We start from the raw sequence: 18,408 nt of genomic DNA on the forward strand, positions 1-18,408 counted from the left end.
CTCATGGCAGAGGTAATATTTATAGATAAACATTGTCTTAATTTTTTCTATCCCTTTAGCAATTTAGTGGCTAATCTTGTATTGTCAGTTGGGGATAAGGCAGTCATTACCTCAACTAGCAGCTTATTTTGACAACTCTTCTCATAACTAGAATGATTCTTCTGTACTTGAAATTTAGTTGCCACCTTCTTTTCCTGTCCCTGCTTGTATTACCTCCTCTCAACCAAATTAATAGACTGGGGTAAAGACCCTCTGGACTGTCAAGGAATGTCTTGTCCCATGACAGAAATAAGGTTGACTGAAAGCAGTTCTAAGATAAAGTCACTTCTTGTTTTCATCTGAATTCTAAACAAGGTGAAAAAATTAAATATTTTTGTTCTGTGGGAGACAGGGCATCTTTATCTCATGTGAGCAGATAGGACAGCCTTATTGTTTAGCTGATTATTTTGTACTTTATAATAGCTGATAGTTTCATCTATCGTTAAATTAATCTTACTACTCTTAAGATTGCCATGATACTTTGGAACAACACTTAGCTGCCAGTAAAAAGGTGGCTTTTCCATTTCCTGCTCTTGCAATGTGTTTTTTTGTTTGTTTTTAGCCATGCCTTTGCTTGCACAGTCACCTAACAGTTTTGTAGTTTACCTCCAAACTCCTTTGGTGGTAAATTTACAAAACCTAAGCAGATAAAAGGCAAGCTGAAATAAATCTCCACCCTCCTTAAAACGTAAACTTCGCACAAGGTAATGCCAGTTTTTGTTTACATGAGATTTACATTGTACCAAAAAAAGAAATCAACCCTCTGCAGAAAAAGTTGGAAATTCAATCCATATCTTATTCCTTTTTTAAAGAATGTTCACTCAAAACAAAAAAGTTGCTTTACAAGAGTAGTCTTTATTACATGCTTAAGAACAATCATTATTACACTACCTCATCAATATTAAATCATGTACTCTCTCACATCCCCTTTTTTCATAGCATAAACACAACCAGTATTAGGGGTAGGATGCTTATTTCAAAAGCACTTAAAAAAGGAAGGAGGGTTCAGGACTACACTATTAAATTTCACTTTTATCTTTATACTACCTAATTTCAACAACATGTGTAGGACATTGTTTTTGAAAGGAGTACTTGTAGAGGAAAATATCTGACTGGAATCTTGACCAAATCTGAACTACCACTCTGTACTCTGACAAATTTCTAACAAAAGACACAGAACTATGTACTTTAAACAGGTTTTATAACAGTTTATATTTGCACACAAATTCTGCCACATTGTTCAGCACCACCAAAGTAAAATTCTTTAATCTTTCACTGAAAATGAAAAACCCATCTGCCAACTGTTCCCAGTAAAAAACTGATTGTTCTACAAAATCAGCTGATTTAGTCAGGTAGGAACTAAAGTTTGAAAGATTGTCTTTCCAAGTTGTGATTTCATCAAATAAAGACCATTCTAGGAATATGGTAGGACTGAAGAAAATGAGAAGGCCAAGCAGAATGATTACCACAAATAACAGATAAAAGCTCCAAGGAATCTTGCTAATGAATGTGCCAGTGTCTTGAGGCAAAGAAAGTTTATCCACATCTACTAGTTTTATGTCTTCCCACTGACTGGTATCAAAGTTCTTCATTAAAGGGCTTGAGGGCAAATTAGAGGGAGGCAAAGGAGTTTCCTTGATGACTTTTATTTTCTCCCTGAACTCCTGCATCTGTTGCAGAAATATGATGGGTTCTGACACATCTTTGAAAGCCTCAGCAATGTTAAAGGCCATTCGTTGTTCCTGCAAGATGGTGTTGAGTTTGTTGATCTCTGGGTCATAGGCCTGCATAACTGCAAGTTTCATGGTCTCAAAGTCAGAAAGGATTTCATTCTTCTTTTGATCTAATGTGTGTTGTAACTTCTCAAAAAACTCCTTCACTTTATCTGAATCTTTAGTCAGCAACTGTAGAGATTTCCTTTTGCTAGTTTCCAAGGTATCCAAGCGAGAAAGAGCATCTCCCCGACGCCAGGTCTCAAAGCTCTGGAAGAGGGACTCAAAGGCATCCCTTTCCTGAGCATAGGCATCTTCGATAGAACAGAAGACATGCTTGGTGTGGTCACCACGAGTAGCACAGATCCCACAGATCAGCTGCATATCAGTCAGGCAGAAAATGTTGAGAGGCTGCCCCAAGTGTCCTTTGCACACTGGCATTTTGGGAGAGATCTTGATCTTGTTATACTTTTCCACAATACCCTTCAGGGAGTAATTAACCTGCAGGCTACTGACCCCGGTGGCTGAAGTTTCCTTGCGGCATGTGGGGCACTTGAATGGAGATGATCTCCACAATGAATTCCGCACGTTCCCCTCTAAGATCCCTTCTAAGCATTTTTTGCAAAAGTTGTGCGAGCAAGGCAAAACTCGAGGATCGTCAAACAGACTGCAACAAATTGGGCACGTGAGATCTTCTTCAAGCAGCTCCATCACATCTCCTACCAGAGAGAAAGAAACATTTTATTTTACTCCTGTAACCCCTTCATTTGGACTATGGACTAGTTAGAAGAAACTATCTTCATAGCCATTAAAAATGATTTTTCACTGAAATAACCAAACAAAGGAAATAAGTGAGAAATTTGTGAAGGGAATGCACACCAAAGCAGATTTAATCTGCTGGGACTAGAACACGCTCCTTATTAGTAGGGCTCCCTGTACACAAGGCCTTTGTGTGGGCTTTCCAACAACAGTCTTTGGCTGAGACAGGGTTAGGACTAGGACAACTGCAAGTTGAGCCAGCAGGACCCAACTGCTTGTTTTAAAACAGAGCTGACTACTAGCTGTCAGAAACAAAGCCACTCAGTGTCTGAAGAGAATGAGCTCTTTAGTCTGGGCCCACAATTATAAAATGGTATGCTATTTAAAGAAAGCAGCACAGAAATATAAATCCAAGCATGCACTGTCACGTAGACTTTTATTAAAAACTGGCATATTTTTCTATTTCAAAGGCAAGATTACAATTATTAAAATCAGAGGTAAAAACATAAAATGAGAGCGCTGCAATTCATTCTTCCCTAGATAATTAAGTGAATATTTTTTCAAACCACTGGAACAGTAATCAAAGCCAGTGGGGACAAACCTGGGCGTCCCTAAGACTCTTCCAGGGCATCTGTGAGGACAATACTATTTTCATAGTAATACTGAGATGTTATTTACTTTTGGCACAATGTTGACAGTGCACTGTAAAAAAAGCAGTGGTGAGTAGACACTGCTGGAGCCTTAGCAGGAATCAAACAAGGCAACAGGTAGCACCAAACTGGATTCCTGGTTATTGTATTCTTCACCACCACGTACCCATGGTGGGGGCAGGGGTGAGGGCAGCCAGTTTCATTTTAGAATGTTCTAGATGAAGCAGTAAAAATTATTCATTTTACTAAATCTTGATCCTTGTGGACATGTCTTTTTAATATTTTGTGTGACAAAATATGAAGTAACCACAAAGCATTTCTACTGCATACCAGCAGATACTGTCTGGAGGAAAAGCAATTAGCTGATTGAGCTACAAGCTAAATCAGCTGCTTTTTTCATGGAACACCATTTTTACTTGAAACAACAAATGACGAACTATGGCTGTGCAGACTTAGGTATCTGGCAGATATTTTTTTGAAAATGAACAAAATGAACCCATCACTTCAAGGGAAACAAATGACAGTATTTCTCACCAATGATAAAAAGTTGAATTTTTGAGTGAAAATTGGATTTTGGAAAACATATTTGCCACTTAAGAGCTTGTAATGAAACAAGTGGTGAAATTAACATGTGGGTTTTGGCTTTTTTAGAGGAGAGATCATGTATAATGAAATATGTCACTATTTGGAGATCTACATTACACAGTGAACTAATTGGTTCAAATCACCAATGTATGTTATAAATCATACATTCTAATACAGTTAAATATCTATATATAATACACATGTAAATAAAAGCTCTTGGGAGCCTTAGTTTTTAAGTGTAAAGGGGTCCTGTGACCAAAATATTTGAGATCTCTGACCTAGAGAATACCATAGAGAATACCAATTCTCAATACAAGTTTATTCTTTTAAAATGTACATTTTAAAACTTTTATCCCTGAAGTTTTAGAACCAAAAATAGTGCTAAATATGTCCTCATTCAGTTTACTGATATATACACACACACATATCACATTACCACCAAAGTAACAAAATAGGGTCTACTAATCTCTATGCCATCTTATAACCAAAAGTAAATAATTTTTTTTATTATATACTTTTTTAAAAACATATTTATTTATTTATTTATTTACTTGCTTGTGCCGGGTCTTAGTTGCGGCAGGTGGGCTCCTTAGTTGCGGTTCGCGGGCTCCTTAGTTGCGGCTTGCGGGCTCCTTAGTTGCAGCTTGCCAGCTTAGTTGCGGCACGTGGGCTCCTTAGTTGCAGCATGCATGTGGGGCCTATTTCCCTGACCGGGGATAGAACCTGGGCCCCCTGCATTGGGAGCACGGAGTCTTAACCACTGCGCCACCAGGGAAGTCCCAGTAAGTAAATAAATTTTAACAGTAATTTTAAGAATCACAATTGGAGCTACAATCTAGAAGTAGTATTTAAAAGATAAGCTGACCTTGCAAGACTAATTAGTTTATGGTTTTCTATTAGGTTGTGAGAGATATATGTATAACAAATATATAATACATATATATGTAGAATTAAAGCAAAGAGTATTCTGTCAAATTTAGTGTTACACGGCAAAAATGGTGAAGCTTATTTTTCTGAAAAATCTTTTGTGACATGGCAAATCATACAACCTTTGAAAAGCATTGAGAAGAGAACGGCTACAGAGACTGAGGTTAGTGTGCTCTCTAAGAAGTTATCAAGCAGCTATAAAACATTCTCTTTAGAGCAAAGAAGGAAAACTTTTGATGATCTTCCATCACTAGTCCTGGGGTTCTACACTTTATCACCTCCATTGATCTCTGTCATCTTTCACCTAAGAATTCTATGCTAAGGCTAGATTCTGGGGTAAACTGTAGAAACAGGAAAGTAGTGGCAGCAGCATTCAATAAAGTAAACCTAATTTACTCATCCTTGCAAGGTTAATACTTCCAGAGAATCCTATCCAAGCATATTAAATAAATAAAAGGAAAAACAAAGGATACCAAGTTTTGTAATGAGAAGGAGAAAAAGGGCACACAAGACAAAGAGAAACTTTTAAGAAAACTGAGGGACCAAGAAGAATTTTAAGGCGATCAAGTATGATCAAAAGGAAAATGTCACACACAGGAAAATTTAGAAATAATAAACAGTCATCCCAAAGCCACAATCAATTTACAGCTCTTAAAATGAACCAGAGGAAAAAAGTTGGTATTTGGAAAGTCCCTTTTTTAAGAAAATTGCATCAAAATCATGGTAGATCCTATTGTTCCACTTTTAGTGATATAACTTAAGAATTTTGGTTTATAATTTAAAGATTCTCATTTTAATCCACATTAAAACTAAACACTATTTTCTTTTCTTAGCTTTATACTCAAAACTACAATCACAAAACTATGTGACCACTTCCACAGTTGATTTTTAGAGAAAACTGAGACATATAGCCTAACAACCCAAGAAACCATGGCAAGTTTGTTGCCTTAAAAGTTTTAAAGGAAAATACATAATAAGGTTTTTAGTCTCACTAAGTGAAGGGTATGCTTTTCACAGTAAAGGAACTTATAGATCCTTTTCTTAAAGTGTGGCTAACACATAAAAATCTAAATAAATCAATTGAGCTTACTCCTTTGACGAAACCAAAGTACATATCCCCCCCTTCTGGGGGACAAATACAGATATCAAGAAATTTTATGTGAACAGAATTACTGTTCACCAGTGATAAAATTTCAACTTAACCGATGTCAAATTAAGTATATAAAGGCAAATAAGTTTTCCAAGATTCATTTCTTCTTTTGAATTAAGAATTTCCCAAGATTTATTTATTTACTTACTTACTTATTTATGTATTTATGTATTTACTTATTTAGGCCACGCCATGCAACTTCTGGGATGTTAGTTCCCCAACCAAGGATTGAACCCATGCCCTCAGCAGTGAAAGTGTGGAGTCCTAACTACTGCACCACCAGGGAATTCCCAACAATTTCCCAAGTTTTATACCAACAAAGAAAGTAGCCAAATACATACCTAGTTATCTACCACCTCTCTGGTTTTCAACTTTATTTTCCTACCATATTTATACTTTAAAATATACTTTTTAATTTATGTAGAATAAAACTCACTCCTTTCAGTACGCCGTTCTATGAGTTTTGACAAATGCACAGTTGTATAACACCACCACAGATTTATTTTTAAGCAAACATTCAAGATATCCACACTTAAGGAAGACTATGAAAACTGTTTGATCAATACTACCTTGAGTGGGTATATAGCAACAACAGTCTCTGCAAATGAAAACAGTAACACAATAACCAGAATATTAAAAATGGAAAAGCCAACACTTACAAAGGAGTCATAAAATAGAAGTAAAAGCTAATATATATGACTTCTCCCTCCTGGAAGCCCTTTTGTTTTTATATGATCAACCCAAAATGATTACAATTGAACAGGTACTCATTTTATTCACTCTTAAAAGGTAATTTTAATAAAACCTTTTGGGCTTCCCTGGTGGTGCAGTGGTTAAGAATCCACCTGCCAATGCACAGGACACGGGTTTGAGCCCTGGTCCGGGAAGATCCCACATGCCGCGGAGCAACTAAGCCCGTGCGCCACAACTACTGAAGCCCGCGCGCCTAGAGCCCGTGCTCTGCAACAAGAGAAGCCACCACAATGAGAAGCCCGTGCACCGCAACAAAGAGTAGCCCCCACCCGCCGCAACTAGAGAAAGCCTATGTGCAAAAATGAAGACCCAACGCAGCCAAAAATAAATAAATTTATTTTAAAAATAAATAAAACCTTTTAATTAAAAGAAACTTTCCTATTAAATCTTTGAACTTCATTAGCTGATAGCAATATAAAGTTCAAAATAATACCCATGATTTCTTTTCCAAATCCCATTACAGAAGAAAAAGAAAAGCCCATATATTATACCTTATATCTGAGAGATTTAAATCAAATTTCCATCCTGCTTTGAGGCATCTCTGAATTCAGGAATTTTAAAGCAGTATCTAAATACCTAACAAGTAACTAGATAGCAAATTCTGAAACTCACTTCATAGACAAAACTAAATTATGTGAGCTCTACTAAACAGACAGCCACCAATCAACCTTATCTTGGAACAAAGCTTAGAATAAAAGAGCTCACCTTTAAAAAGTATCACTTCCTCTCATCCCACTAGTTAATCTTATTTTCAAGTTGTATACTGTATTTTCAAGTAGTATACTGATATTTTAGTATGAGATCCACTAATAATCGTTTCTTGAAACTTACTAAGAATCTATTAACAACTACTGAATCTAGGTAGAGGATGTAAGGATATCTATTGTAATATATTTTTAATTTTCAGTATATTTGAAATTTTTCACAATAAAAAGTTGGAAAAAAAAACTAAAGAGGGGACCAATAATAAGAAAACCATATTGAGCTAAAAAAGTAAAACTTCAAAAACATTAGCTAACTATGATAAGCTTCAGAGAGAGCTTAATCTGCTGTAATATTGTTTTATCTTTTATAAAATAAAAAATATATTATTGGAATCTCTGGATCAAGGCCTGTGATGAGACTGACGTACTTGTTTTGCTCTCAGGCTATGACCTTTGACAAACCACTTATACATATTAGTCTTTCTCCTCATTGAATAAGTGTTTTGAAAGGTATCTAACAATATATGAAAATTATTTACCAAGTTTTTTTTTTAATACTCTGTATCAATGTGTTATTAACACCTCATTCTGGCTTTTAGACTGTTCCAAAACTTGTATGATCCAAACAGGATAAAGTGAGATTTAAGAAAAAGACAAAATTTCTGAAAACTTAAAAAAGGAATATTAAAATTAATATACCATATACTCCAATAAAGATGTTTAAAAAGAAATTTAAGAAGCCATAAAAAATAAAATAAAATAAATATACCACATATAGCATCTAAAATAGCTTATCTAATTTTTATGTGGCCCTTGCAAACACAATATAATTTACCTTTGTGTCCATATAAGACATAAGTAACTTACCTTTTCTGGCATTATCCTAGAATAAGTAGTAGTCAAAATTTCCTCCAAGGTATTTCTAGTAGAATTCCTGATAAGTAGGGCAAAATAAACCTAGTACAGAAGGTCCAGCAGCTTGGAAGGCCTACCTACTCAGAAAATTCACAAGTTTTTGGACTAAGGTGACAGTCTCAAAAACAAAAAACTAGGTCATTACCTTCATAGTCCAGAAAAACTTGGAAAAAATTAGTTTTTTCCTTTCCTTCTTTCTCTTCTCTGTGCCACTATTTTGCCTCGACTTTTCCTTTGTTTATTCTTCTTTTAACTCATCTTCCCCATTCTATTTCAAGGAATGCAATCTTTTGATTTCCTCTTATTCCTTCCTTATCTCACACCTCCTCTTTACCTTACTTCTTATGTTTCTTTCCCTATTTTCTTTTCCCTGTATCACCTGATAATCACCCAAGATATTATTCTGTAATCCTGTAAATCAGCAGCATTAAATCAATAGTTTTAGGATACCAGCTAGATCAGATATCCCTATCCCATTTTTGTACAACTACTGAGAAATCTAAAAGGACACCGAATGGTGTTGAATCCCATTCTCTCCCACCCAGATGAAATCAATTTGAATATAATGAGGGTCTGAATTTGAAGGAAACATACATATAGCCCAAATTATTCTCCTGGTCTGGTACGAACCAAACCCAGACTACTTATCTTTACCTGTTAAGAGTTAAAATTAACTTAAATTGGAACTACTGACTTCTGCAAAGGTTTTACAAACTAGAAATGTCTGGTTTCTTTTCTCCCAAATAAATATAAACAGGTTTAAATGAAGGTGGCAAAATTCTACCCCTAGAACAAATTGTCTTCTTTCACAACAATAAACTTGGCAATCATTAACCTAAATTATTATCCCCAACAGGTTGGTATCTATTAAAAGTTTTCATCATGTAGCTCTGCATTTGAGGTTAATTCCAGCTTTCAGAAAGTACTGTCAAAGTCTAGCATTCAGTACACAGTAAGCTAGATCTACGTAGATAAGTGAAATTATTTACATAGTATGTAATACTGTGCCAAGTGAAAACAAGTATTTAGTGGATAACTAATAAGTACTACCTACCTGCTAATAAGAACTTCTGAGATGGAAATGTAATTGGTCTGAACAAAGTTCCTTTTGCTCAGTGTAGAATTACATACGCATTTTATTCTAAGTAAAACTGATCTAGAAAATATTTCAAGTAGAAAGCTAATTATGCTAAACTTTAAGCAATTTTTAGGTTGGCTATATTCTATATACTATGTTGGCACTCCTCACTCATATTCAATACTGCACATATGCAGGGGAAGAAAGGAAGAGCTCCTCTGGGACTTTTAAATGGGGAGCCAGGTTACTGCCAAGGAGATATACTTGTGGTGCTTATGCCACAGGAAAGACAATAATTTAAACTATTGGCAAAAATTTTCAGTTCAACATTTCCTTAGAAATATATTTACATCTATAATGCAAATGAATTAGAAAGCGTTCACATTATGGGAATTTGCTTTATATTTACAGAAGGCTTAACTGGAATGTAACTATTCTGTATGTCAAAGGACACCTGTTTTTGGTTAACTGTTATGAGTACTATTCCTCTAGCACCATTCTAGTATCTAAGAGTCCCAAGGCAAGGTAATGACAATGGCAATGTCTTTCACGAATAACAAAAATGGATAATCCAATGATCTAATGATATTTTAAAATATGAAATATAAGCCAAAATTCCTGCCCTAAATTCAGAAATATAGCACATTTAAAAAGGTATTGTTACTATAAAAGGTGTGATAACTGCCTTACAAAAGGACATAGAAAGCTGACACCATACCGAAGTTGGAGAGGTTATCCAGGCAAGTGGACTTTGTTTTTCTAAAATTATAAAAGTAATTTGTGATTATAGAAAATTCAGAAAATACAGGAAAAAAATTACCCATAGTTACATCGGCAAGGAATAACCATTATCATTATTTGGTATATTTCTTCTAACATTATTTTGGCACATTCCTCCCAATCCTGTGTGTTTGCACACACACATATTTTAACAAAACTGGAAGCATAACACAACTTTGTATCCACTTTTTTCACTTGTTTTATCATATGCATTTCTCCTATTGTTATAAATTCTTCTAAAACATGACAGTCTATCTTATGGATATGCTGTTTCTTATTGACTGTTTGTTTTGGGGGGATTATAACATTTTAATGAACACTCTGTAGAAAAGTCTTAGTCCAATTGTTAGGTGGGTCAAAGAGTAGGAACATTCTTAAGGCTCTTGAAAAGACTGCCAAGTTTCCCTCTAGAAAGGGCATACCACTTTCTGAACTCTGACCAATGATGTATGACACTGCTCCACCTCTCCATGCAATTCCCAACCTTACAACAGAATCATACTTTTATAGAGCTTAGTAAAAAAATAAGAAAAAGGCATACTTTTTTACCATACACTTTTTTACCATACCTACCTAAGTTTAACATATAAAACAGTTTAAGGCAGTTAATATTAGTATGTGTCTACGTATTACCAATATATAAGAAATATATGCTGCTAAAAGTTATGGGGTAGGAATAAAACAGAAGTACTGGGCTTAAAAACATCTTAGAGATCATTTAGCTAAACACCTAACTTTACAAGTGAAAATACTGAGCCTCCCCTGCTCCCCCAAATTGTACACAGCAAGCAAGGCATAGGACCTGAGTTTCCCAATTCTCAGACCTTAGCACTATCCAGAAAGTGGGTCAGGAATTCAGTATCCTCATCCATCAAATGGAGAAATTTAATCATGAGCTCTCTAAATCCCTTCTAAAATTCTATAATTTTTACAAAGTAGGTTGTAACAGGTTCTCCAGTGAAGGGTAAAGAGCACTAAACCTGCATCTGAATACCTAGCTTTAAGCACTAGTTTTACCCTTCATGGAATGAGGATTTTTACAGTACCTACCTCATAATGTTCTTGGAAAGACTAAGTAATGTGTGACAATTTTGTAAACTACTGAGCTACATCAGTGTAAGGTAATTTAATTACATATGTCTACAGATACTGTGAAAACTGTAAATACTCATTTACAGTGTTATGTTAGAGGATGAGTGTATTAACCAAGAAAGGTCCTAAAGGAGAGCTGGACTCCCTTGAACTGTAATTTCAAGGGAGGACAAAGTAAGTATTACATAGCATAGCAGGTACAAAGCATGTTCGTGGAAATGGGCATAGCTGAACAACAGCTATGGCATAAGTAGGGCCAGGTAACCAATAAATGTAGAGAATGAAAATAACCTGGTGTTATGGAAGGACTTGCCAGAGAGGTTTAGTACATCAGCTGGTGCAAAAAAGATGGTATTTTTAGGGAAAGATAGGAGAGCAGGAAGAAACATATGTGCTTATTGTGCAAGACAGAAGTATAACCAATTAATCAATAGCTCCATCAAGTTCTACCAGAGGGAGTGGCTATGTAAAAGAAATTCTGCTTTTAAAATACCTTTTATATAAAGGTCTCTAGAGTAAGAAAACTGAAGCCCTGTTGTATAAGCCCTAGCAGCAGTGACACAGAAGGAAAAAAAAACCTATTAAAAAAAAAAGAAAGAAAAGCTGCTGTAGCCTCTTTTCCTTTGCAGTATGAATCTTTGGATTATAGTATGTTTCAAATAATTGTCACATAAAGAATTTCCAAGTATGGAATCAATTTTTCTGAGTTTTGACAAAATATGAAAAGAACAAAGACCATCCATGAGGGTGGGAACACATACATTCTACACACAGTTCAATTTTGAAAGCTTCTGGGCCTGACGAAATTGGATGCTTTCTTTTTTTGTTGGTTTTTGTTTGTTTGTTTATTTGTTTTTAACGTAGGGAAAAGTATTGTAGTTTACCTCTGTCCCCTGCAAGCAGGTGTATTGGTCAGGGTTACTATTTCCCAGGGCAGAGCAATCAGGTTTTGGTTTTGTTTGTTTGGTTTTTTTTTTTTTTTTTGCACGTCGTGACTGGTAATCAAAGGAGGCTACTGTAAAGAAAGAACAAAGAACGAGGGTATTATGCATTTATGTGCACAGGGTCCTTAAGTCTTCACCCTCAATTTTTTCAATCATTCCCCACAAATAAAGCCAGCCTGCTAGGACCTGATGAAAAAGCCAGGAGCATGGGAGAGGCTGGCCATCTCTGTGCTAAGGAGCTTCTCGGTTAGGGCGCCCTCCCACGGGGCCAAGCAGCCTCCCCAGGTTCAGTGCCAGGGGATGGTCGCGTGCTCTGACTCCGGTTCATGGTCGCCTTTTCTTTTGTAGGCGATTCCGAGGCGCTGGAAGTGAAGCCAGGCGTGTTGGGTAGCGGAGCTGGTTTTCAGCAGCCCGGGCGCGCTGCCCCCGCCGCCCACCCGCACGCCGTTGCTCCCCATCCCCCCGTTCCGGGGCCTGGCTGCTTTCGGCTGTGCTGCCGGGACTGGAGCGCCGACTGAGCTCTCCGCCAGGCCCCCCCCACCCCACCACTCACGCAGGTGCCTGCCCGGCCAGGGCAAATCCCCACCCCCCTTCCCCCTAAGGACCCGGGCGGCGGGTACTTATCTCGGACCTCCGGGACCGCTGGAGAGGACCCGCCGGGAGCCGCGCAGCGACCAGTCCTCCAGCCGCGGGAACCGCGCGCTACGCGCCGGAACGGCTGCAAAATGGATTCGCGGCGCCGACGGGCCCCGCCCCAAGGCCCTCCTCCCCCGGCACCTCGGTCCGCCTCCCAGGCCGGGCCTCCCCTTTCCCCCGGGGAGGGAGTGGGTGAGGGGAGGCGGGAGTCCTTCCGGTATCTCTAACCGCCACCGACGACCGCCGCTGGCCGCAGTGCGCCTGGGAGAGGGGAGGGTTCCTGGCTGCTGGCTTCTCTCCTTTCCAGAGGGGCTGCGCGCGCCCGCGAAGCGCCGTGCCCCGGGCGCCGAGAAGGGGACGTGGATCGCGCAGACCCGCGGGCTCGGCCTGGACAGAGCGCGGGCGACGGGAGGCGGCGTTGTCCCCGGTGGAGCCGCCTGGGAAGAAAGCCGGCGCGCAACAAGATGGTTGGGTTTGGATTGTTGTACTTTTTTTTTTGTTCGTTGAATTTTTAGGAACAAAAAAAAAAGCCCAACCCTTCACACCGCTTCATCTGCATCTCTCAGGACCAGAGGCCCGGCCACAGCGGCTTGGGGGGACGGAGACGACTGTCCGCCCCGCACCCCACAACCCGGGGTGGGTGGGACGGGCGCCCGCGCTGCTCCAGCCGCAGCACAATCAAAATAGTTAACTACTGCACCCACCCACACCTTGCATCTATGTATTTCTTTGCAGGCTTTAGGCCGAACACTAGCCACCCAATTCAAGGTTTCTTTTTAGGAAAAACACCACCGCCCTTTTCTTTGGAGAGAAGGAAAAACTCAAGTATGGCTCTAAATTGTCAGCCGCTAGCCTGACTCACTCTTCTGACGTCCGGCGCTCTGTATAGGGACCTTCTCTAATAGCAAACGCATTAAGCACTTACCAAGGAGCGGTTGCAAGAAGATTGCAAAGATGAAAGAATGGCTTCTCCAAAACTTGCCATCTTGGGGGATGTGAAGCAAGGACAAAAATCACAGAATATGCCCTGGGGTTGAGTTCGCCCCCCCTCCCCCGCCCCACTTGGGGAAGTCTGGGATTTGGAAGTAGAATTGGGGGAAAAGGTATTCGAGGTCTATTTACAGTCCTTGGACCCGGTGACTAATAATGCTAGCTCAAACCCCATAAAAAGCTCCTCCCCACTCCCTTCTGAGATGTCCAGTTCCTCACCATGCCCGGGGTCCCTTAAATCCAGTTTTGTGTGTGTCTTCCTTAAACCCAATTTTGCCTTTGAAGAACAGTTCCTATATTTATGTCATTTTGTCTTCATAAGAACACTGTGGAATGGAAATTATGATCTTCATCCTATAGATGAGGAAACGGATGAAGTGATTTCTCCAAGGCAAAAAACAAGAGGCAGCGCTGAGACTCTCAAGTCAGATTCCAGGTACACGGTCTTTCTACGGCACGGTAACTGTCAGTGCCAACGAAAACTGCACCCCAGTCTCCTACTAAATAAGTGTTATTAAAAGAAAATCAAACACCTGATTTGTAGAAACATTTTGAATACCCTAATATTAAAATGATACAAGAGTGAAAGGTTATTAACTCATAAATCAGAAATTGTCCTTATGTAATTATATAATACATATGTGTATCTGGTTGTTGGTAGATAGCAATTAACTTCTAACCAACTAAATGTAAAACATTGGTTAAATCTGCATAGAAATCCCTAGATTGTTTAAAAAAAAATTAACTACTAAGTGACCATCGTATATTAAACTCTCTTAAGTGTAGAAAAATAGGGAAGGAAGAATAACCTATTTTCCCTCCCATGGTCCTAATAAATCAGCCAATCAGGGAATCACCACATATAGTGTGACTAGAAAAAGAGATTAAAACCTGCATACACGGGGCTTCCCTGGTGGCGCAGTGGTTAAGAATCCGCCTGCCAGTGAAGAGGACACAGGTTTGAGCCCTGGTCCAAGAAGATCCCACATGCCGCGGAGCAGCTAAGCCTGTGCACCACAACTACTGAGCCTGTGTGCCACAACTACTGAGCCCCTGTGCCACGACTACTGAAGCTTGCGTGCCTAGAGCCCGAGCTCCGCAACAAGAGAAGCCACGACAATGAGAATCCAGCGCACTGCAACGAAGAGTGGCCCCTGCTCGCCGCAACCAGAGAAAAGCCTGCGCGCAGCAACAAAGACCCAACGCAACCAAAAATAAAATAAATTTAAAAATTAAAAAACCCTACATACACGGATTAAAACCCACCCACACAGCTACCTCCTTCCTGGAAGAGCACACTATAACTAGATCCCATACCGAGGGACTGTCAAAATTCTTATCACACTGGAATTTCCTTTTATTGACTGTTCTTCAAATAAGCAGAATAAGCTTAAGATTGGAATTCATATGTCACCACAGCAATAAGATGTAGTCTTATGTAAGTTTGTCTTTTGTGAAAAATATATTTTTACAGGTAGAATTTCTAATGTTATATATTTGAAATATATATATATATACACACATATATATTCTTATTTTTGTGATTTATTTCATGGTGTTGTTTTTCTCCTGAGCCTTGACAAAGGTGAAATCCACCAGCTTTCCTTCCACCTACCAAGACATGATCAGATGTTCCATAACAAAAGGGACAGTGCCAAATTTGGTGTACACTGAAATGTAAATTATCAGAATGGGGAACGTCTAATAATTAAGACTGGAGCAGTTATGTGCAGGAGAGGGGTGCTGGTGAGCCTCCTTAGATATACTGGAACATTTCATTACTATTCTGTCCTTCCCTTCCCAATAGCTGCCAAAGTCATGAATGCAAGCCCCAACATTCCCCAACGAGAATTCCTGGCAATACAAGGCACTGACATTGCAAGGTGTAGCAAAAAGAGCAGACACTTTGGAATGAATTCTGCATCCAAACTCTAGCTCTGCCATATACAAGTTGTTCAAGTTACTAAGCATCTCTAAGCCTCAGTTTTCTCTTCTGTAAACTGGGGATCATGTTTCACTTGATTGTGAAAATCAGATAACATACAAAGCAAACAACATGGTATCTGACATATAGGAGGTACTTAATAAACGGTTGCTACTGCTATATGGGAGAAGAAAACCATGCTGGTTTTGAATAACAGTTGTTTTGGATTTGTAATGTGAGGCTTAAGCACGATAGTCTTAAGCAGAGCTAAACTGCCTATGCAGTAGAGGAAGCTAGCACCATAATTTCTGCTTTTTTTACACCCAGCCCAGGGTGGCCTTTTATTTTATTTTATAAATTTATTTATTTATTTATTTATTTATTTATTTATTTTTGGCAGCGTTGGATCTTCGTTGCTGCGCGCACACTTTCTCTAGTTGCTGAGAGTGGGGGCTACTCTTTGTTACATCGCGGTGGCTTCTGCTTGTTGAGGAGCACAGGCTCCGGGCACACAGGCTTCAGTAGTTGTGGCTCGCAGGCTCTAGAGTGCAGGCTCAGTAGTCATGGCGCATGGGCTTAGTTCCTCCACATCCTGGACCAGGGCTTGAACCCGTGTCCCCTGCATTGGCAGGCAGATTCTTAACCACTGCACCACCAGGGAAGTCCCCAGGGTGGCCTTTTAAAAGCACGTATCTTTCCACTGCTGTACCTCCTTCCTTGTGCTTAGGGAAAGGAGAGGAAAAGGAAAAAAATCTCACTTAATGAAAGGAAGACTCTGCAGTGTTTTTTAAAGCTTTACAATTTCAGTGAAATTGTTGGAACATCCAAAACATTCCATTAAAAGGAAAAGAATCTACCTGTAAAAATACATTTATCACAAAAGACAGAAACTTACCTAAGACTTGATGAAATTAAAGGAATTAGTCCTTGGTTTGAAGAAAATTACAGATTGCATATATTTCAATTGCACAGTGAAGATCGTGCATTAGATGGAGCAAACAGCAAGATCAGTTAGCTTTGGGAGAGAAAGAGAGATGCTTAAACAACAGTAAACTTGGCCTTTAGTTGTGCCGTTTGTTTAGATGGAAAAGTAAGTTATAAGAATAAAATGTCAGAGTTAATTAAGATGATATTAACATATGCTTATAATTATATACTCAGGATTGTGCTAGGCACCAAAGACACTAACTGAGGAATTTCCCATTTGGTTGAAGAGACGAGTCTTAACAGCATGAACTAGTTCAGTAATAGTGATTGTTTAAGAGTCAATGTGAGTGGTGTGGTGAAGACAAGATCAGAGGAAGGCATGGAAGCATCACGAAGATTTCACAGGGGAGGTGGGAGTCAAACAGAATTAAAGATCATAGGATTTGAAGGTAAGAGGAAGAGCATTGGAGGTGAGGAACACAAGTTCAGGGTGGGAATGAGCTTCACTGATACTGAGTCAGGGAAGAGCATGGCCTAGTTTGGAAAAAAAGTTTGAGGCCAAATTGTGGAATGTTTTGATGTCAGAATAAAGAGTTGAACTTCATTCTGTAGGAAATGGGAAGCCACTGAATAATTATGTATATGGCACTAACAAGATGAAAACAGAATTTGGGGAAGACTAATCTGATAACAGGGTCCAAGATTTAAGGGAGAAGAAATTTCCTTTATTTTAATAGTTTTGAGGTTATTGAAAATTATAGATTTTTTTAAATGCAGTAATGTATATAAAAGTACAACATATGTGCCTAGGTTAAATTCCATTGAACCATTTAATTTCAAGTGTATTGTTTACTAAAATTTTCAATTTGTAAATAAAATGTAATGAATGTAGAAAGAATTAACGATGACAAATACTCCTAAAGTCCTCTGAGAGGAAATTATGTGTGTATATATATATTTATATATCAGTCCTATATAATTTATCTTAATATAATGATCTTAACTATATTGTATGACTAAAGTTAGTATGTTGCTTAAATATTAACTACATTTTAGAGTACGCCTCACTAGAGCTTTAAAAATCATTACATATACTCTGAAATGTAGTGTTCTGTTTTGATATTTTTAACAATGATTACACTCAATTATGTTAATAATTTTTTCTCTAAACTTAATTCCCATACATGTAGAATTTTATTCTTGATGAAAGTCACTTCATGAGGGCCTTAAGAAATGACTCATTCAGGTAAAGACTACTGTTGTATAAATATTTGCAGTTGTTTAAGAGAACTTGATTTGTAGAAACGGTTTATTTTGGAATCTTTTTGTAGCGTTCACTAATCATTATGTGCTCTAGTTTTATCTTGAAAAATGTCAGTTATAATAATAAATTCTATAATTTCAATTTAGAAAACTACTCTCACCCTGCTCTATGAGACATTTTTAGAACATTTCTTCTACAAATAAGGGTACAACAGTTTTCTATTATAGTTTTCAGTAACTAGTAGATTCCTGTACTTTCTTTATCTTAAGTAAAGGCAGTAGTATATCTCATAGAACTTTGGTTCTGAAGGTCTAAATTTATCAGATACCTACCTATACAGCATTGCACAAGAAATACATGCTTCTGTTTTTTTCATGAGTCCAATTGAGTCTCTCTGGTATCAAAACATATGGTAATAAATGCCTTGTCAAAAATGTATTTATCTTATAATGGTCTTGTTGTTTATAACACTATGCTAATTGTTGCTAGAATGTGGCCGGATCTCTGGGAACTTGCGCTGGATCTAAAGCAGCCCACACCCCTCCCAGTCAGGCAAAAGACACAGACAACCCAGAAGAT

At 38.2% G+C, this 18,408-nt stretch overlaps 1 protein-coding gene across 9 annotated transcripts; it reads right to left on the reverse strand.

Annotated features, from left to right (window-relative positions):
- Positions 1 to 874: 874 nt before the first annotated feature.
- TRIM13 (tripartite motif containing 13) lies at positions 875 to 12,853 on the reverse strand. 9 transcript variants are annotated; one of them, XM_036831510.1, is made up of 3 exons: positions 12,720 to 12,826; positions 12,029 to 12,159; positions 875 to 2,470 (listed from the first exon to the last, which is right to left on the reverse strand). In XM_036831510.1, exon 3 carries the CDS (start codon positions 2,460 to 2,462, stop codon positions 1,239 to 1,241), a length of 1,224 nt encoding a protein of 407 aa, XP_036687405.1. In that variant the 5' UTR covers positions 2,463 to 2,470; positions 12,029 to 12,159; positions 12,720 to 12,826; the 3' UTR covers positions 875 to 1,238. The 9 variants fall into 9 exon arrangements, 6 of the variants coding, with proteins under 6 accessions (XP_036687405.1, XP_036687408.1, XP_036687407.1 ...); XM_036831513.1 differs by having other exon boundaries at positions 12,029 to 12,156; positions 12,720 to 12,743; XM_036831512.1 differs by lacking the exon at positions 12,720 to 12,826 and adding an exon at positions 12,275 to 12,559 and having other exon boundaries at positions 12,029 to 12,156.
- Positions 12,854 to 18,408: the final 5,555 nt, after the last annotated feature.

This window comes from Balaenoptera musculus, chromosome 18, assembly GCF_009873245.2.
Source record: "Balaenoptera musculus isolate JJ_BM4_2016_0621 chromosome 18, mBalMus1.pri.v3, whole genome shotgun sequence".
NCBI lineage: Eukaryota > Metazoa > Chordata > Mammalia > Artiodactyla > Balaenopteridae > Balaenoptera > Balaenoptera musculus.

Coding starts and splice junctions, on each gene's coding strand:
- TRIM13 (XM_036831515.1), bottom strand. CDS start 2,462: ATGGAGCTGCTTGAAGAAGATCTCACGTGCCCAATTTGTTGCAGTCTG.